The sequence below is a fragment of the Callospermophilus lateralis genome, chromosome 19 (genome assembly GCF_048772815.1).
Source record: "Callospermophilus lateralis isolate mCalLat2 chromosome 19, mCalLat2.hap1, whole genome shotgun sequence".
Lineage (NCBI taxonomy): Eukaryota > Metazoa > Chordata > Mammalia > Rodentia > Sciuridae > Callospermophilus > Callospermophilus lateralis.
Window position 1 is genome coordinate 2,357,629 of NC_135323.1, and position 21,352 is coordinate 2,378,980.

The window sequence follows — 21,352 nt, forward strand, 5'->3', positions numbered from 1 at the left end:
CACCACCCAGGCTTACCTGGCACTAGCAAGTGGTGCTTGTGCTGGGAGCTGCAGACCAGCCGCCGGGTGAACAGCATGAAGGCCATGACCCCTCCTTCCAGAACAGGGACCCCTCACTGGCTGCTGCCCTGAAAGAGACCACAAACCCAGATTGAGGCCCACAAAGAATTCATGCTGCGGGCTGTGGGTCTCACCTCCACCTCTCCCCAGCTGTGGAGAAGTTCTGACCACCAACCCTTTGCTATTAAATATTCACCTTAATCCAAGCCAGTGCTGTGCTGCATAGAGACTTTAACTCAGCGCTTCTTCATTTAAGCTGTGCTACACTGTATCCCACATGTAGGGGTGATTGTGCCCATTTTCTGGATGGGAAAAGAAAGCAAGTGGACAGAGCTGGCTTGAGACCCCCTGTGGGTGAGCATGGGCCTGTGCTCTGCAAGATGGATAGACTCAGAGCAGACTCCAGGCATCACAGGGTGGGGAGCGGACAGTCCCCACTGCCCTGTTCCCAGGTGATACTGGGCACCCAGTGAGCATCTGGCGGCCCATTTTGGAGGCTGAACAGCCCCAGCGTGACTAACTGTCCCAGTTTGCTTGGAACCGAGACGTTCAGGATGTGAAGCTTTCCATTTGGATACCAGGACTGTCCTGGGCAAATTGGGATGGTCACCCCATCCCGGGTATCTCAAGCCCAAGGTCAGGTTGACCTTGGATGCAAGTGACAGTGTCTCTTCCACTGCAGGCCAGTAAAGCCAGCAGGGAGCTCAAGATAGTCCTCAGCAACAGTGTCCCCTCTGCAGGCGGAGGACCGGCCCCAGAACCAGCTGCGCTGTGCCCTGGAGACGCTCCTTCCTCAGGGTGAAAGTGGACCCAGTCTGAGGCCTTTGGGTGAGGCGCTCTGCAGGGCACTGCCCACCTTCATCTGCCCCGCCCTCCAGCACAGAGGCATCTCGGGGCAGAAAAGGAACCGTCAGAGGGCTGATGGAGTGGGCCTCGGTCACGGGGCTGCCCGGGCTGCCCACCCCAAAGCCCTTGATTTCGCTCCTCGTATCAGTTAAGTTACTCTAGCTGCAGTAGCTACGGGGCTGCAGGAGTAAAACTGCTGTCGTGCAGCGAATACATTTTCTTTCTTTTCACCAGAGAAAATTTTGGCAGGGAAAAGATAGGCTAGGAAAGTGTGGCCACGAGCTAACCGAGAAATCACACTCCCCTCTTGATGATTTAATGGATTCTTAAAAATCTATTCTGCTATATCCAGCTCAACGCCAGTCTGGCAATTTAGCAGCGTACACAGAAGGCGCACTTGCCGTCTCTCACCTCCAGCCCTTTGTCTCAAACGCCATTACTGAGGCTCCCCACAGTTCCATTTCTATTAAGTACATCTTTAAAAACTCAAGAATCTGGGGAGAATCTGAGCGTGAACATTTGAATGTTCTGCACAAGCAAGAGCCACATCCGCACACTTGCAACTGCAGAATGTCATACTGGAAAACTTATCTTGGTGACATGTGACATTTTGGTGGCCTGAGGTTGAAACTGACCTTATAACAAAACGTGATCTCCATCAGACATTAATTCTTAACACAAAGTATTTCAAATCGTAAGAAAAGCTGCTGTTGTCCACTCATTCTGTCACCCATTAATTCACTCATCAGTTAATTAGGCCCCTGTTAGAGGCAAGGCCCTGTCATTTAGGTGCGGAGAATGGAGGTTGGAAAACACACTGCTCTCCTTCTGAAGCTCATAATTTAGTGGCAGGGGACTACACTGGGGGCAGGGGAAATGGGAGAATTTAATGTACTAGGCTGCTTTATCCAGCCTGTCCTAAAATTCTTAAAATAACCTGGCAAGACACAAACATAAGAATTTTGCAGCTCTCTGTCAACGTGAGAGACAGAAAGGAATCCCCACTCTGGGCCCTGTGAACAGGGTGCTGAGGCAAGGTGGAGAGAATCCCTGTGGCCAGGGGTAGGATGCCAGGGAGGTGTCCCTGAGCCGTTCCATGGACATTCCAGGGGTCATAGGAGCAAATGCTCAGAGGTGTGAGGGTTCGGAGCAGAGAGGCGGCAGGGGGGATGTGAAGTCATGGGGGCAGAGGGAAGCTGGGGACAGGATTGGCTGGAATCCGATCTCCAGGAACAGAGCCAGTCCCACCTGTCAGTGGGCCCCAGGGAGGCCCTCTCCAGGGGACGAGGGTCCCAGATGTTCTTGTCTTACCCAGAGGGTCTGTGCTCAGCCAGGCTCCCGGGTGGGGCAGGGGATATGCACTTGGCATGTCCACGAGATGCGGGGGGGGGGGGGGGGGGTCACCGTGAGCTCAGGAGGTGGGTTGCTGGAGGGCGTGGGCTGGAATGGTGGGAGCTGGTGGGAGGGAAGAAGCCTGATGATGGTGATGAATCACACCCAGTGAGAGTATCCAGATGTTAAGGGCACACGTTGCCTGATTCCATTTACACGCAACTTCCAGAACAGTTTACAGGCCGCCAGAGGCTGGGGAGGGCAGATGGGGCAGGACTGCCGGATCCGTGGGGAACCGACTGGGGTGATGGAACATTCCGGAACTAGATAGAGATGATGGCTGGATGACATTGTGTCACCAAGTTATCCATTTAAAGTGGTTTAATAGTTAAACTTGTTATATTTATCCCAACAAAAAATAAAAAGATGTGTGGAGTTGGCCCTCGGCTTTTGTAGCTGAGGAGTAGGACATTCTCTGATCACAAAGGTGGGAGCCCTTGTTGGTCTCAGAGACCAGAGACCCTACCTCTTCTGGTCTGTTTCCTCAGGTGTAAACGAGTGTGTTGGGCCACACTTCTGCCCTGAGGACCATCTGGAAGCATGTGGAGGACTATTGCTCCCAACCCTGCTCCTGTCCAGAGTGGCCTTAGTGTCTCCCTGTCCCTCCCACCAGGCCCTCTGCCATCTGATGACCTTGGATCTGTGCATCTGGAAAATGGGGAGGGGGACCAGGAAGACCTCAGTCTTAGGGGGTTGCTTTCAGGACCCTGGCACACCGCGAAGCTGTGACTACGAGGTGACAGAGAAACTCCCAAATCTGAAAGGAAAGCAGGCTGGTTGCCCACTGTCCCCATCTGTGAAACCTCCCATCTCCCTGCGTCCCCAGGCCTGTTCTTAACTCAGCACTCGAGTACCCCCCCCACCCCACCCCCGTGATCTGCTGCAACAAAGGTGACAAAGGGAAAGAACAGAAAACTGACTAAAGGCACAGCACGGACTCCCCCAGGTTCCGGCCCTGCCTGGCCTCTCCTCACGAAGTTCTGGGGATCAAGCCCAGGCCCTGAGCCTGCGAGGCAAGCCTCTGCCACCAGCAGGTGTGAGGTGTCACAGACAGCCTGGCACCCAGTGGGGGCTTTTTCCTCTAAGTGATCAGATCTGAAAGAGAACCTTAAGTCCATCCATACAGTAAACAGAATGGCCAGGTCCATGGCAAGCAAGGGTGATTTTGGTTTCGGCCATGCACTGGATCTGCAGTAAGTTCTGTTTCTTCTGTGTGTCTCCAGCAAGACAAGTGGAAAACCCTGCTCTGGGCAGATAGTGGACTCCTCAGTCCCACCCACTTCTCCCCATCCCCTTCCTTTAATTAAAATGCTAATTAGTTCTCCCAGCTTCCTCTTATCTGCCTAGTGCATAGGGAGCTGGGGTGGGGTGGGGTGGGCCAGGAGGCGGAGTTCAATGTCTAAATCAATAAGATGAGAGGCATGCGGGTGAAAGGGGAGAAGTCCACCCATTTTGCCAGGGAGAGCATCAGCAGTAGTAAGGATGCCTGCTGCCATTTACTCTCACCTACCACAGGGGCCGCTCCTCACAGTAATTTCAGGCATTTGCAGGATTTGCCTTGAATGACAGGCTCAGAAGTTGAATGGGCTTGTCAAGGTCTGAGGGCTCACAGGCCAGAGCTTCTCAGCCTTGACCACACCTGACCGTCACGTGGAGCTAGGCAGGGACTCCCACAGCACCCCAGCTTGAGTCTCGCAGGATGAGCCCTGCCCCGGGAGGTTCTGGAGGGGAGAAGAACCGTGGACCCATGGGCCCTCACATCCCCACAGGCCTGTGCGACCCCAAGGCCCTGGAATGGTGGAGTTCTGACCTTGAAAAGTCAAACAACTCAGGAAGCCGGGATGGCCCCTGGGGACACACCGTGAGAGGCACTGGACATGAAGCGGCCTCTCTTCCTTCGCTTCCACCTGTCATCTTTCAAATGTTTGCATCCTTCAAAAGAAACACCCCAGAGCAGCCTCTGCCGGCTCGGCAATTACCAGCTGTGACATCAGGCATGTGAAGTCACCTCTGTGCCTCAGTCTCCTCGTCTGTAAAACGGGGATAATAACAATGAGCCCACTTCCTGAGCTAGCAGAGGGTGAACGAGACCTGGGCTTGAGTGGGTGCTGTGTCCCCAGCCCTGAAGCAGTGCTGGACGCCTGACAAATGTGCTGTGCCCAGGGTGTCATGTTCCTGTGCGGCTTCCCAGGCCTGTGAGAGGGAAGTTCTGCAGGCATCGTTGGCTAGAAGTGAGCCCCTGGGCCTCTCTGGGGCCCCCAGATGCTCCCTCTCACGGCCCTACCTCGGCCTGAGACCCAGCACTGGCAGGGTCTCAGGACATTCCTTTCCCGGCTGCAGCCCCAACAGTCAGCTTTCCTGCAGACTCAAGGGGACACAAAGACACATTTGGCCAAGGGTGGCTCTGTTGCCAAGGCCAGGGGTTGCCATGACAACCAATAAAGCCGAGCCCTGGGCCTTTGCAGAAGGCTAACAGGGCCCCATTCATGGGCTCTGATGGATGGCCTTGGGACGAGCTTATCGCTGCCGGCTTCCCTCCCCACCCCTCCCCACCCCGTCCAGCAGCCTGTCCTGGTTTCTGTGCAGTGTGGGCACCAGCCCACCCTCCCTGTCCGCATGGTTCCCTGCTCCTGCCTCCTGGGGTGAGAGACAGTCTTCAGCCCCTGGGGGCAGGAGAGAGGGGGACCAGTCCTGGAAACAGGCTGAAGGGGCGGCTGAGAGGAACAGGAGCCAGGAATTGGGTCCAAGTCGCGGCTGGAATAGATATTATCCTGGTGACTCTGGCGCGTTGTCCCCCCCCTTTCCAGCCCGAAGGCCCAGGTCCATAGCGAAGCTGGTGGGCCCCGGCCTCCCACCCTCCTGCGGCCGTCTCGGGGTCCTCCTGGCCCAGGCTCCATCAGCAGGACTCGTGAGCTCACATCAGACACTCAGGAGAGGTCGCCTGGGGCAGATAGTGACCCATCTGTGAACAGAAAGACCAGGCGCAGTGGCAAGTGGAAGTCCTCGGCATGGGAGGGACGTGGAGCCTCGATTCCGCGTGGGAAACCCACGGGAAGGAGGTGCGTGGCCAGGTGGGGGCTGGATTTCAGGTCCCCTCTGGAAGCAGGAGAGCAGCCCAGAACCTGGGCCAGCGAGGTGCCCCCCAGGTGCTGCGAGAGCCGCCCCGGCCCAAGCCCCAGAAGGTCCTGCTTCTCGAATCTGTTCGGCTCCCTAAATGTTCACTGAGCACCCACGCCAAGCCCTGGTAACCCGGGGTGAGCCGGCACAGGTCGCGCTCTGTTCTCTGGGGCCGCCAAACAGAGTCTGGCAGGAGCAGCCACAGCTCCCTTCCAGAGAAAGGAGGCCACCTGCGTAGACTCTAGGAACTGCCAAGTGCGCAAACCCCGCAAATCCTGTGACTGTCGCCAACGAGACCCTCCTCTTCAAGGACTGCACGGTGCCAGCTGGATACGCTCTGTCGGCGATGGTGACGGGAGTCACTGCCTCACAGTGCTCCTTACCCCCTTGGAGAGATCCTCCCTCTGTATTTCGCAGGGTATTGCTTCACGTCTGCAGGAATCCGTTTGGATTTCACCAAGGCCTGCCACGTGGAGGCTTCTCACACACCCTCTCGTCTACTCCTATTCCCATCTTTCAGGTAAGGAAATAGGCTCAGAGGGGGTCTGCTGTTTGCACATGAACACACAGCCAGAGAGGGCGGAGCTAAGGTAGTGCCAAGGCTGCTCGGGTCTGAAGGCCACCATCTTGACCCAGACCAGGCTGGCAGCTTCAGTCCCCACTCAAAACAACACCAGGCAACTCAGGCCAGAAAAAGGCACTTCAGCGGTACCACTGGAAACGGCTTCCTGAAGACCCGCTCTCTGGCCACACACCCCCTGCCTCTGAGAAACCCGGCTTAGTGCGCATCTGGCATTCCCTTACACCCCAATTCTTGGTCCTCTGCCCCTTCCAGGAAGCAGAGGCCCAAACTCCGTCCCTCCCAATGGAACGTGAGGTCCTCACAACAGCCTGATGTGTCCCTCAAAAGCCACAGGCTGCAACCTAATCCCAGGAAGGGCCCTGGGGAGGTGCTGAGGTCAGGAGCACCCAGTGAGGACACCGGGCGAAGTGCCAGCAGGAAGGCGGCCCTCATCAGACACAGAATCCGCTGTGCCTCAACACGGAAGTCCCAGGCTCCGGAACTACAAGGAGTAGCCTTTGGTACTAGGGATCGAACCCAGGGACGCTTTGCTACTGAGCTCCATCCCCAGTCCTTTTTTAAATTTTGAGACAGTGTTTTACTAAATTGCTTAGGGTCTCCCTAAGTTGCTGAGGCTGGCCTCAAACTTTCCATCTTCCTACCTCAGCCTCCTGAGTGGCTGGGATTCTAGATATGCGCCACCACGCCTGACCTATTCTCAACTTTTATGAGATCCAGTTTTGTGGATGCCGCATAGAGTGAGATCACAAAGCACTTGTCTTTCTGTGCCAGGCTCATCCCACTTAATGTAATGCTCTCCAGTTCTATCTATTTCATCATGAAGGACAGCATTTCATTCCTTTTCATGGCTAACTGGTATTCCACGTGCATATGTGCTACATCTTCTTTATCCCTTCATCAGCTGATGGAAACTCGGGTTCTTTCTAGGAGTCGGTTATTTTGAATAGAGCTGTAGGAGCACAGAAGTCTCTGTGACACACTGATTTCCTTTCTTTGGCTATAAACCCCAGTGGTGAGATGGCCAACGCTGGGGTCGTTCTCTTTGAACTTTCTGGGGAGTCTCCAGGCTCTTTTCCATACCTGCTGGGCCAACTCACACCCCTGTCAACCCCGAGTGAGGCTCCCTTACTCCATACCCTTGGGACCCTTGTCGTCAGGGCAGGGAGGGGGGACTCAGCGTGGTCTTCAGTGACACTGCCCCGAGGGTACTGATGCTGGGCATCTTCTCAGATACCATTGGCCACTTGTAGGTCATCTTTTAAGAAGTGTCTATTGAGGTCTGTTTTCCATTTTTTAGTTGAATTTTATTTTTCTATTATTGAGTTATTTGAGTTCCTTATACATGGTGGGTATAAGCCCCTTGTCAGGTGCATGTCTGCGAATGTTCTCAGGTGTTCTGTAGGCTGTCACTTCACTCCTCCCGTGACTTCCCTTGCTCTGCGGAAGCTTTTTAGCTTGGTGTCACCCGTTTGTCTATTTTTGCTTTTGTTTCCGATCCTTTGGGGAGTCTTATAAAGAAATGTCCTTGCCTGTTCCAAGGTCCTGAGCATTTCCCTAAGTTTTCTTCTAGGAGTTTCCTATAGTTTCAGGTTGTGCATTTAAGTTTTCAATCCCTTTTGAGCTGGTGTGTGTGTGTGTTTAATATGGTGAGAGGGGGAACAGCTCCATTCTTCTGCACGTGGATATCCAGTTTCCCCAAGGAGTGTTCTCAGGTCTCTGCTGAAGATCAGCCAGCTGTAGGTCAGGGGTTTACTTCTAAGCCCTGCATTTTGTTCCACTGATGTGTATGTCTGTTTTTATGTCAGCACTGTGCTGTTTTCATTCCAGAGGTATGGTAATGCTTCATAGAGACACACACATGCACACACACATGCCCCTCTAGCTGGGCTTCAGACTTGTACACACGAGCTCTACCACGGAGCCTCACCCCAGCCCTGTCTCACATTTTGAGGTCAGGTAATGTGATGCCTCCTGCTTTGTTCTTTAGTTCAAAATAGTTTTGTCTATTGTGTGTGTGTGTGTGTGTGTGTGTGTGTGTGTTTCCATGTGAATTTTAGGATTGCTTTATCTATTTATGTGAAAACTGTCATTGGAATTTGATATGCATCTCACTGAATTTGCAGATCACTTTGGGGATTATGAACACTTTAACAACATTGATTTTTCCAACATGGGGTGTCTTTCCTGTCTTTCATGTGTCTTCTTTGATTTCTTTCATCAATGTTTTATGGTTTTAATTGTACAGACATTTCAGCTCTTTGGTTAAATTTATTCCTAGGTATTTTATTTCATTTTTTGGTAGTTATGATAAATGAAATTGCTGCCTTGACTTGTTCTGTAGGTAATCTGTATTGGAGTAAGGAAAGCTTTTGACCTCTGTTGGGTTGTATCCTGCAACTTTGCTGAATTTGTTTTTCAGTTCTAGTTTGATAGTATTTGGAGTTCACTATCTATAAGACCATGTCATCTACAAACAGTGACAATCTGATTTGCTCTTTTCTAATCTGGATATGCTTTTTATTTCTTCCTTTTTCCTGATTGTTTGGCCAGAACTTCCAGAGGTAGGTTAGGTAAAGATGGTGAACATGCTCACCCTGGTCTCGATCCAGAACTTACAGAGAGCTCTCAGCTTCCCCACTCACTATCATGTCAGCTGAGAGATTGTTACTTAGAGCCTCTTCTTTCACTTTTAAAGAACTTTACTTGTTCTATGGAGGTATCTTACTCCTATACCTGATTTTCTCAGAGCTTTTATTATGAAGAGATATTGAATTCCCCCTTCCTCATCTTTTTTTACTGCTTTTGGCTTACAGTCTATTTTACCTAGTATACATTCTGCTACCTCTACTTTCTCTTTTGGATCCCATTTGCATGGATTATCTTTTCCCATGGCTTCATTTTTAGTCTATGAATGTCCTAGAGGTGAAGTGAGTTTCCTGTGAACAGCATACAGTTGGGCCTTTGGTGGGGGGGGGCGGGAAATCTATTCAGTTGCTCTGTCTTTTAATTGGAGAATTTGATCCATTTACATCAAGGTAATTATTGATAGGTAAGATCTTACTACAGATATTTTGTGATTTGTTTTCTAGTCTTGTGGTTATTAGTTTCTTTATTTCTCCCTCTCTTACATCTTCCTTTGTGGCTAAGTTCTGTTTCTCTAGTAGTGGGTTTTGATTTGGGGGTTATTATTTTTGGTTTGTCTATTACAGATTTTTGCTTTGTGGTTTCTAGGAGGCTTACAAAAAAATCTTCTGACAAGCTGTTTTGAAGTGATAGAAACTGTTGTAAAGATAGGAAAAGAAACAACAACAACAACAATAAAAAACCCTACTTGCACTCTATTCCTCTCCACATTTTGAATTTTTGCTATTCTATTTTTACATTTTTGACATTGTCTCTTATCTATCTCTTATCATATTAATTTAGTTATTACTATTTATACTTAATTTGTTCTTTAGCACTGAAGCTAGACCAGAGACCCTACACCTAATAGAAAAAAAAGTAGACCCAAATCTTCATGTTGGATTAGCCCCCGACTTCCTTAACAAAACGCCTATAGTGCAAGAAATAAAATCAAGAATCAATAAATGGGATGGATTCAAACTGAAAAGCTTCTTCTCAGAAAAAGAAATAATCAGTTAGGTGATGAGAGAGCATACAGAATGGGAGCAAATTTTTACCCCTCACACATCAGATAGAGCACTAATCTCTAGGATATATAAAGAACTAAAAAAACTTAATGCCCAAAACCCAAATAACCCAATCAATAAATGGGCCAAGGAATTGAACAGACACTTCTCAGAAGAAGGTGTACATTCGACCAACAAATATACGAAAAAATGTTCAACATCTCTAGTAATTAGAGAAATGCAAATAAAAACTTACTCTAAGATTTCATCTCACTCTAGTCAGAATGGTAGTTATCAAGAATACAGACAACAATAAGTGTTGGCAAGGATGTGGGGAAAAGGCACACTCACACATTGCTGGTGGGACTGCAAACTGGTGCAGCCAATCTGGAAAGCAGTGTGGAGATTCCTTAGAAAACTTGGAATGGAGCCACCATTTGACCCAGCTATCCCACTCCTTGGTCTATACCCAAAGGACTTAAAATCAGCATACTGCAGGGACACAGCCACATCAATGTTTATAGCAGCTCAATTCACAATAGCTAAAATGTGAAACCAACCTAGATGCCCTTCAATAGATGGATGAATAAAGAAGCTGTGGTGTATATACACAATAGAATATTACTCAGCATTAAAAGAGAATCAAATCATGGCATTTGCAGGTAAATGGATGGCGTTGGATAATATCATGCTAAGCCAAGTAAGCCAATCCCCCAAAAACCAAAGGCCGAATGTTCTCTCTGATAAGTGGATGCTGACCCATAATGGGGAGGGGGAGGCGTTGGAAAAATGGAGGAACTTTGACCAGGCAAAGGGGAGGGAGGGGGGTGAGGGTGCGTGGGGGCAGGAAAGATGGTGGAATGAGATGGACATCATTACTCCAGGTACATGTGGGACTGCGCATAAGGTGTGATGCTACATCACCTACAACCATAGAAATGTGAAGTCGTGCTGCAGTTGTGTACAATGAACCAAAATGCCTTCTGCTGTGATATATACCTAGGTAAAATGAATAAATCTATTTTAAAGAAGAGAAGGCACTTGGTTAGATAATGGCCTATACGTCCTATGACCGCTAAAGTCAAATGGAAATAACGTATTTTTCAAAAATAACCTTCAGAGTAAATATACAAATAAAAGAAAAATGCAATTGAAATCTTAGTCTCCATTGAGTTACTTTAGAAATAAATGTTGGTGAAGGAACTGGCACAATATTAGAAGCTGCTGGTCTGCACATGCAAAGCAAATAATTATTATATTAAAATTACAGTTTTAAAAACATTTATTTCTCATCTGGCATCAAATAAAGTTTAATTGCAAGTTGTTTTACGTGACTTTCTCTTGGGGATATATTTTCAAAAAGAGATACAGGAAGTTCATCTCATTATTTCTAAGTAGAATTCATGTTTGAGCTTGATTATGATATGTCTTGGGGTAGAGTTCATTGAATTGAATCTGACTCGTCACCGTTGACCTTTCTGTACCTGAATATTGTTAACTTTCTCTGGATTTGGGAAGCTTTGTAAGGCCGCGGACGTGCTGTGTGTCTGCCTCTCTGCACGTGATCTACGGACACGCGGAGCAAGGTTCCTTCCTCCCCACAAGACCGCGTTCCTTCTCCTGGGTCAACATGGATCCCGTCTGGAACACAGGGATCAAGGGCACAGCCCCCACGTGCCGGTTGCTGGGCTGGCACTCAGTCTGCTTCAGCTGAGCCTGTCCTTGCAATGGTGTGACACGCCAGACGCTGTCCACTCTACCGCACGGATGGGGCTGGAGTCCAGAGAGGGCAGTGACTGTCCCATGTCCCTGAGCTTGTCAGTGCCCACGTCGGCTTCAAGCCCTGGACTGCGAGGCTCTGATGCCTGCGCCTCTCGGCACCGAGAGTGGAGCAGGGCCAAGGGTGGATCTGGGATTTTAACTGGATCCCCCAGTTAGTCCTCCCGATTCCCACTTCAGAGTTCCTCCCGTCACCCGCTGCCTGCGAACTTCCTCAGGCCATCGGGGACTCTCAGGAAGGAGAGGGAGAGGACAGCAGGCACCCGGGGGACAGAGCCTGCTGCCTGGGAGACTCGGGTCAGGCCTGAGCGCCAGGGCTGCAGCGTGTCATCTGGTTCAGGTCGGAGCCAGGACCAAGTCACAGGGACACTGGTCTGCGGCGGGGCAGCCCACCAGAAATGCCGCGCAGGCGTCCGATGCACGCCTCGGAGGAAGCGTCCCATCTTCTGGTCCCCACGGCCTGAGCCGTTCTAATAGTGCATCTGATCTAATCTGAGGTTCCCAAAATACAACAATCCAACACGATCCCCATCAGTACTAATAAGAGGGTGTTTTGCGTTTTTTAAATACTAAGTCTTCAAAATGACATGGGAATCTCGGTTGGGACCAGCCTCCCCTCAAGTGCGCCATAGCCGGCCTGGACACAGGTGGCCGCTGTCCTGAACCCTGTGCACCGAGGCTCAGGCCAGGGCTGGTCTATGGGCTGCGGGGCCTGCCTGAAGCCATGCTGCCATCACCGGGGCCACATCAACGGTGACACAGGACTGGCTGAGTGACCCGTGCAAAACAGATATTCCAGGCCCCTCACCAAACAAGTGACTGAGAACATTAAGCCGGTGACAGCAAAGCAATATTCCAAGCACAGGCTCTTCTGAGTGTGGGACCCATACTGTCCACAGGCTGCAGACCCAGGAAGCCCTGGGGACAGAGGAGGCCCCTCCAGGTTTGTCCAAGGTGGGGGGGGACTAGGGTTCCAACGACAGCAGTAACTATAGGAGTGACAGTGACGACAGCAGCCGTGGGTCAATGAGCACTTACCCATGACGTTCTGAGGACCAAACCCCGCTCTAAGTATCACACAGAATGCCCTTAAAAACTCACACCAACTCTCCAAAGTAGATGTAGGGATTATCGACTCTTACAAAAAGAAAGAAAGAAAGAAAGGAAGGAAGGAAGGAAGGAAGGAAGGAAGGAAGGAAGGAAGGAAGGAAGGAAGAAAGGCCAGAGAAGTGAAGTGACTTGCCCAACATCACACAGCTGTTAAGTTCGCTAGTCAGGTTATGAACCTTGGCTGGCAGCAGATCCAGCGCCCTCACCCTCTATCATGTGGCCAAGCCCTAAATTCAGACCCCAGGTACTTCTTGGACAGGTACAGGACTGCTGATCTACCTGGAGTCACTTCCCAATAATCAGAGGTAGGGGTATAATGTGGTCTTGCCTTGTGCTTGAATCTGGCCCTGCCTCTGTTTGTCCACCTGGAACATGGGTACGGTGGGCCCCAGCCCGGCTGCTCTGGGGATTGAGATCATCTGTGGATAAAGCCGGGCAGCATGCCCAGCACGTAGTGGCTGCGCAGCAAGTTTTGAGCCTACAGAAAAGTCACAAGTGCACTCAACAGGCACTGGACGTCCCCAAACACCAAGGGTTCGTGCCTGGCCATGTCCACACCACTCTGTCTATCCACGGGCCATTTGAGAGCTAGTCACGGCCACTGTGATATTCACCCCTCCAGCCTTCAGCTGGTTCCCCCAAAGAGCAAGGACACTTCCCTGTGCGACCTCAGCAGGAGCCATCTGAGACACAAAGCATTTCACTCTCAAGAAATGTGTCACTGATAAAGCACCCATATCGACATTCAAGCTCCCCACGTGGCCCGGAGTGTCCTTTGCTCCCCTGATCCAGGCCTTGCCCAGGATCCCACTCTGGGCTTGGGTCTGTGGCCCTTGAATCTCTTTTAAGCCAGAACCGTTTCCCAGCCACTTTGCCTTTTGGGACGTGAACGTGTTAAGAGCCCAGGGCACCGGCTCTGCATGTGTTTGGTCTTAATGTTTTAATTTAATTTCCCGCAAATCAACGGAAGCTCATGAGCAAATGTGGGAAAGGAGGCTGCAGACACAGGAGCCAGAGGTCACTATGGAGGGCCCAGGAGGATGGTGGACAGTACTGGGGGTACTTGGTGGAGGGTGAAGTTCTCCTGGGAGCAACAGAGAGGAAGTGGAAAGGTAGTTAGGGCCGTGGCAGGTGGGCAAGAGTGGCCACAGCGCCAGAGGCCAGGGCAGGGAGGAAGACGGCCCTGGGAGGAGACACAAGTGGCAGCCGTGCCTCCTGCTGGGCCCCCGTGGGATCGGGTCTGTCTCCACTGGGAGCAGAAGCTTCCTGAGGTTGGCGCTTGGGTCTGGCTCTCTCCTCCCTCCCGGGTGCCCAGGCCACCATCAGTATTCACCCAGAGCAACGGCTTCCAAGTCTCCCGAGGGCCCGGGGACAGGCCACACACAAAGGATTCCCTTCTGGGTGACCTGAAGGCAGGCCTCCAGGACTCCTGCACCTGGCCCTGCCAACGAGATTCTGTTTGTAAGATTCCTTTCCTCTGCTGCCTCTTGGGACACGGACTGCTTCCGTGTAAAATTCCAAAATGAATTTTTGAATCTTGTCCACAAGATGCGAGGGGAGCCTCAGTCCTTCCTCCCACCCCTCTGGGCGTGAGTCCTGCAGGTTGTCAATTGAGATTCTCCCTGCAAACTCCTTCCGTCTGGTGGAGGGAAGGAGGCGAGATGCCCGCTGACAGCGCCTCCCGATCTGCCGGCCTCACTCGACTTCAAGGAGAAAGGGATGCGAGTGCTGTTTCAGCCCCGAGAACGGGAGGGAGGGATTTATTTTGGGGCTTGAGTCAAAATGCTTTTCAAGGCGACCCTTGTTGCATTTCCGGGGACCAGATGCACGCAGACTTCTCTGTAAGCCTCCGGGGGAAAGCAAATTGCTTACTTATCATCTTTGTATCTATCTTTATTTAGTTGCTGGTTCAAAGAGGCTCAAGAGAACATCCTTGAAAAATCTGTCATGTACGTCTGTGTGTCCTTCACACAGAAAGCCTCACGTAGGTGTGTCTGCACACATACATGCACGCGGGCACACACACGGACTTGCACACCCCAGCACTGCATTGAGACACCTCCCCATACCAGCACACACACCTGCACTCACGTGCCTGTTCTGCTTAAAGCACTCCCTTTATGTCATGCTGCAGAGCCCCAGACACGCGGCTCACTGGGCTCATCCTCAGAGCTGCTGCCGGGTACCAGCTCCCACGGTGGGAGGGTGCTCCGGACCTCCAGGCAGTCGCCAGAACACGGGTCAGGTTCAGGAGGGAGAAGAGGGCCCTGGAAGCAAGCAGTTTTGGGAACAGGATGCGCTCAGCTGGAATCCAGCGAGTGCTCAGGGAGAGGACGAAGGTGGAGGAGGAGGAGGAGGGAAGAGCCAGGGACTGCAGAGGGTTTGGAGAGAGAGGGGAAGAGTCACAAGAGACAAGGGGACCCAGGGACAGGAAGGGAGAGATAACCAGGGAAAACAGAACACAGTTTTTTTTTTTTTTTTTTTTTTTTAAGATGTTTTAAGCCCCGTTGGTTTAAGCCAGAAAGATGAGCGGCATCTTCCCAGACCTTCAGAAACCAGCCGTCCCCACCCCTTCCCCTCCCGTGCCTCTTCCTAGACTCCTAAATGGCTCCCCCAGGACTCCAGTGTGGGCCGCTCAGCAGAGCCAGGCTCAGCAGAAAGGGGCTGAGCCAGGAGGGGTGCCAAGCCACTTCCAAGACCCCGCGGGGAGGGGCTGCTCTGGCTTTAGGGTCCTCCGACCCCCTCCCGGGGACTTGGGGTAACCTGGGGACCAATTACTGGGGGCACAGCCTTCGCTGGGGTCAACGCCTGTCCAAGAGGAGCCCCAAGGAGGAAGTGGGGATGATCACGGGACAGGGAGGGGGAGGAGGGTGACACAGAGCTTTCGGTCATGTGCAGCTCATCGGTTGCCATGACAACGGCAAGGGGTGGGGGCACCCAGACTGTAGTGTGGGTTCTAAATCACCGTGACAGCACTTCAGTGAGCTATTACGCTGTTGCCCGGGCAACCAATGGGATCAGATCGCAGAGGAAATCTATAATTATTACAAGCCAGATAGCGGGTGCTCGGCGCAGTGTTCTGCACGTTAGGGCCATTCCACCTGATTTCTGGAGGGAGAAAGGCGGACTGCCCTCCAAATCAGGGGAGAATGGGCCAAAGGAGATTCTAGCAAGGCAGGTCTGTTGATGTCACCGATTGGGAACCCGGAAGGACTCTTGGCAAATGAGAAACAAATATTGGGTGGAACTACATGAAACTGCCAATAATTACCATTGGGAAACATTTCCCAGGAATTCGTCATGGAAATTTCCATCATATGGGAAAGTTGAAAGAACTCACCGTGAGCACCCACAAGCCCAACACATTGCTCCCACCATCAACATTCCCGGCCTTGCTTTACCACTTGACTACCCTCCATCCGTTCTCAATCCTATTTTTCAATGCATTTCAAAATAAACTGCAGACATCAGCACCCTTGCTCTAAAATACTTTGGCCTATATAAAACAAAGATTTGATCATTTAAAAAATTTTTTATAATTGTAGGTGGACTACATATATTTTATTCATTTTTATGTGGTGCTGAGGATTGAACCCAGTGCCTCACACATGCTAGGTAAGCGCTCTACCACTGAGCCACAGCCCCAATCCCAAGATCCGATCATTTTTGAACAACAAAAATAGCAATTTCAGGGGCTGGGGTTGTGGCTCAGCGGTAGAGCACTCACCTAGCAAGTGCAAGGCCCTGGGTGCGATCCTCAGCACCACATAAAAATAAATAAATATTTATTGTGTCCAACTACAACTAAAAATAAATATTAAAGAAAAATAGCAATTTCACATGGCTCAATCTAAACAGAATAAAATCTAGGTTTCTGTCTGTCCACTTATACATCTATCCTTCTCTTCTCCCATCCACCTGTCCATCTTTCTGTTCATCCATCCATCCATCCATCCATCCATCCATCCATCCATCCATCCATATTTTCTTCTATCCATCCATACCCTCTTGGATTCATCTTCTCATCTGTGCACCCATCCATCTATCCATCTCCTCTTCCATCCATCCATCATCCATCTTCTCTTCCACCCACCCGTCCATCCCTCCATCCTTCCATCCATTCACCTTCTCTTCCACCCATCCACCCCTCTTCTATCATCCATCCATCTCTCCAACAACTCACCCATCTCTGCAAGACCTCAGGCACACTCCTGGTTTTCACAAGTGGTTCACCATGCCCCAACAGCAGACCCTGCACACCAAGCTCAGTGCAGCCTCAGCCACAGCATGGCCTTTCCCTTACTACACCCGTTCCCTTGCTGTGTGCAGCATCTCAATGAACAACCACTGTGTGCAAGCCACAGGCCCGAGGAACCCTTGGTTCCTCACCCCTCCACTCACCCCCATGCCCTGGGCTTGCCTTCCGCAGGAACCCTGGGCTCCGACTCCACTGCTCTTTCTCTTGTCCCTGCTCTCAGCTGCCCAGCCTCCTGACTGGCCTCCCAGCTGCCCTCTCGCTCCCTCTCTGCGTTCTCCACGCTGGCTTATTATCATGAAGTATCTGGCCATGTGGATCGTGTGGGGCTTTTCATACACTGCTGGTGGGAAGGCAATTTCTGCAAATATTTCAGGGAGCAATTTATCTAAATCTATAACATTTTAAACACACGGACCATTTTCTCCAGCATAAATCTACTTGCAGGAATTTGTCTCATTGACATAAACTGAAAAGAACCTAAGTGTCCATCTATAGAAACTGGCTTAATAAATTTTGGCACACCCATGATATAGAATAGCATGCATCCAGTAAAAAGAGTGAGGGGGTGCTTTATGTGCTGCTGTGGGAAAGTGCTTCATATACTAAGTTAAAACGAGTTGTAAGTGAGCAGGTGTGGGGTGCCCCCCAGGCCTGGCAGCTCCTTATCCTTGGCCACTACATTGGTTTGAGGTAGAAGTGGGTACTGATTTGTCCAGGAAACATGTCGCAGGTGTTGAGACGGCTTTCCACCCGGTTGGAAAACAAGAGTGGAGCAGAGGAGTGGCATCCCTGCCCGCAGGTCTCCCTAGGTAACAACAGCACGGCACCAGCAGGAGAGTCAGCCTCGCCAGCGGCGGGGCTGTACTGCAGGCTGGTTTTCTCTCCTGTTCTGGGGAGCGCTACGGGAGCTATTTAATTGGAGGGCGAAGGAAACACAGAAACGCACCTTGGAGGCTTGGAAAGTTCTGAAAGAGTCCGGGAAGGTTGGCAGAAGAAGGCCTGGGGCTAGTTCCTGCTCAGACCTGGAAGTGCTCCTGAGCCTCAGGTTCCTCATCTCCACGAGGAGCTGCCCAGCCTCCCGAGTTGCTCTGAGGGACAGCAGTGGGGAGGTGAAAAGGGCACGCTGCAGTCCAGCTGGGCAAAGGAGAGTCACTGCCACTCACCCCGGAACGCACTTAGCCCATTCTGCACACCCAGCGATCCCAGCACACGCACAGCAGGCCACGGCCTCCGTCTGTGCTGCAGCACCCACTGTGCGCCCAGGGCTGCGCCAAGCATGATCAGGGTCCCAATCAATGCCTTTGTGTGGCTTCCGCTCCCACTTCGCAGATGTTGGCAGAGGCCCGCCCAGGTTAGGTGACGCCCCTGCCAGCTTCCCGAGAGTGCTGCGCCCAGGGCAGGCCGGGGCGTTCTGACTGCAAAGTTCATGCCCTTCCACTGCCTCCTCCTCCTCTTCACTTCCTCCTCCTCCTTCTTTTGGCACTGGGGATTGAACCCCGGGGCGCTCTACCACTGAGCCACACCCCCAGCCCATTTTTACTCTTCATTTTGAGACAGAGTCTCACTAAATTGCTTAGGACCTTGCTAAATTGCTGAAGCTGACCTCCAACTCACAATCCTCCTGCTTCAGCCTCCTGGGCCACTGGGGTTACAGGCAATGTGCCACTGTGCCCACCTTATCCCTACTTCTTAAATCATGCTTTTGGACCAATGCTATTGAAAAGATGCATATGTGTGAGTCATGTGTGCAAGTTTAGGTTTTCTAGTAGTCACATTGAAAAGAAACAGATAGAATTAACATTGTACAATCTATGTAACCTACATATAATGTATAACCATGTATAATGTATAATCTATTTAACCAATGTATGTGTAATTTATAAAAAACATTATATGTAATGTATAATATATAATATGTATAACACCCTATTTAACCTATGTATAGTGTTATATATTCCATTTAATGTATATTTTATGTGTGATGTATATAATTTTATGTATAATTTATAACATATAATGTAAAATATATATAATGCATAATATATACTATATATGATAACTGATGTAAATGTTGTATATCCTTTTTAACCTAGGTCCAACATATCATTTCAACATGTAATCAATATAAAAACCACCTAATGAAATTTTTTATGTGATTTTTGGCAAATTAAGTCTCCAAAATCAGGCGTGTATTTTATGCTTCTAGCACATCTGAATTCAGCCTACCCACATCTCGGGTACCGTGGCCACGTGTGGCTCACTGGAGAATGTAGCCTAGGTGGGAGGGCTGGGACATATCTGGAAGGAGGTGAACCCTTAGCTAGTGACCAGCACTGGCTGATCCCCTGGTACCTCTTCTCCTGACCCTGTGGCATAGGGGCTCTCGCAAGCTACAGGGGAGAAAAATGAGCTCATGTAGTGGAGGAATACATCCACCATCTTGGAGCCCATCTGAGGAGCTGGAGTTCAAACCAAGGTTAATTGAAAGCCCTGGTCTCATGTCGCTGCCGACTAATAATAAATGTTCTAGAATGCTCTGTACATCTTGCCAGTCACACGTCTGGAAACATGAAACTCCAGAGAAAAGCACTTAATTTTAAACAATCTGATGAATCAATAGGTCAGATCATTTAAAAGTTCAAAGGCATGTGACCGACCTGAACTTCTCACCAGTGGAGACCTAGGGAACCCGCCAGGTGATCCATGCCACCCACGATCTTCTTCTGTCTCCATGGGACTGAGATCAGGTTCAGTTCCGACTCCCTCGGGGCAGGTCCCCTGGGAACACAGAGCTGCTGGCTTCTTTCTGTCCTGGACTGGAGGGTCGTGGGAGGCTCTCTCGCCCAGCCAAGCCCGATCCTCATTTTCACTAAGACACGTGAGTCAGGCAATGTCCCTGTAGGGACGGTCATGGCGGTAGTGACTTTATGACGGGTCCTGGTTCTGGGGCGACTCTGGGCTAGTCCAGAGGCTGGGCGAAATGTCACCTGCGGTGGGCATCATCCTGGAGTGCTGGTGAGGTCACGCAGGGTTGGGTCCCGCCAGCTGCCCTGGTCTCACAGTGTGGCCACGTGTAGAAACACCCTCGTGAAACGCCGCGGCGGTCAGCCCTGACTTCTGCGACTGAACCAGGACCACTAGAAGTGGAACTCAAATTTGCCTCTGAGGTGTCTCCAATCCATCTGCCGGTCTCCTCAGTCCCACCCTCCTCCTGGCCACCGTGGTCGTTGGTGATGGCTCAGCAGAGCCATGCGGGGATATGAGGTCCCCGAGGGCACATGGCAGGACGTGCAATATTTGTGGAATAAATTCTTTCATTCCCATTTTACAGGTGGGGGCCATGAGGGCTCAGAAAAAAAGTTACAAATGTATGAAACATCTATCCTAAGATCCTACTGTGCGCAATGCTACTCAAGGGCACACAGGCGGGACCGGGAGGTGGGCAAGTGGCTGGTATACTGAGTCACACTCACTCCACGGCATCACTCGCTGCAAAGGGACCATGAAATGGGCCCTGTCGCTTAACCGCTTTGTAAAGCCAAGGGTGCGTCCGGTGTGGCGCCCACAAACCAACCAACCAGCCAGCTCCCTGGGAGTGGAGCATCTGTACCTCTGGTCCTCAGGGCTGAGGGTCAGAGTGTCACCCCCAGCTCCCTGTCCAGATAGACACTCCTGGGGGCTACCCGAGTCTAACCCTCACGGAAAACAATGGAGCCACAGGGATAATGAGATATTATTAAAACTTTTAATGTCAAAGAATTCCAGCTGCAGAAATTGAGCCAATGCAAATAAATCCAAATGAGGGAACAGTTCTGTTGAGAGATGTCCAGCGTGGCGTCAATTAGAAGTGCGCGCGACCAAAACCAACGTGAACCACCAACAGCAGAGGACTGTTGGGGTAGAACAAAGACTTGATCATGCTGGAATTTACTGGAAACTAAGTAAAACACAGGCAAATGATTTCTGAATCAATGTAATGAGAGAAGGAAAAAAAAATCACATAAAATTTCCTACGCAGCCTGGCTGTAATTTTGCAGAGGTGTGAAAACAAGATCATAAACCAGTACCCGATGAAGGAAGTCTGGAAAGAAATGGGCTTTCTGTTTGACAGTGTTTTGTCTTGGATACGAGGCTGTTTGTTCCCCTATGTTTTTGCAGTTTCAGATTCTTTGTGAATGATCTGTATGATTGATTTGGGGGAGAGGGAGCCCCCTTACCATTCTCAAATAATCCAGAGAGAAACCTTAACAGGGCATGAGGGGAACCTCAGGGGATGGCAGCGAATGTGTCTAGACATTTAATTACGGGACAACAGCCACCGAATAACTCGACATGGCTTTAACAGAGAGCCCCAGAGGCACCTGAAAATTGATCTGTGTTCATTTGGATTCTGAAGGTGTGGAAAGAGGAGACGAACCTCCAAATGGACTATAAAAAGGACGTTAGTTTTCTGGCATTGAACCAGGTCAGACTGTCTTCCAGTCCCCAGGTGGAAATGCTTAGAGCGGGAAGTAGGTCGCCAAATCAGGGGGTTCAGCGCATTTGTTTCACAGGGAAACCAATCCCAGGACAGTGGAA

General features: G+C 50.6%; 1 protein-coding gene across 1 annotated transcript in view; it reads right to left on the reverse strand.

The window, feature by feature from the left end:
* Abat (4-aminobutyrate aminotransferase) overlaps positions 1-21,352 on the reverse strand; it is a 74,279-nt gene that overhangs the window by 33,503 nt on the left and 19,424 nt on the right. The window contains exon 2 of the mRNA XM_076839814.2: positions 17-128. Within this exon, the coding sequence (XP_076695929.2) occupies positions 17-86 (70 nt within the window). The 5' untranslated portion in view covers positions 87-128. The remainder of the gene's footprint in view (positions 1-16; positions 129-21,352) is intronic.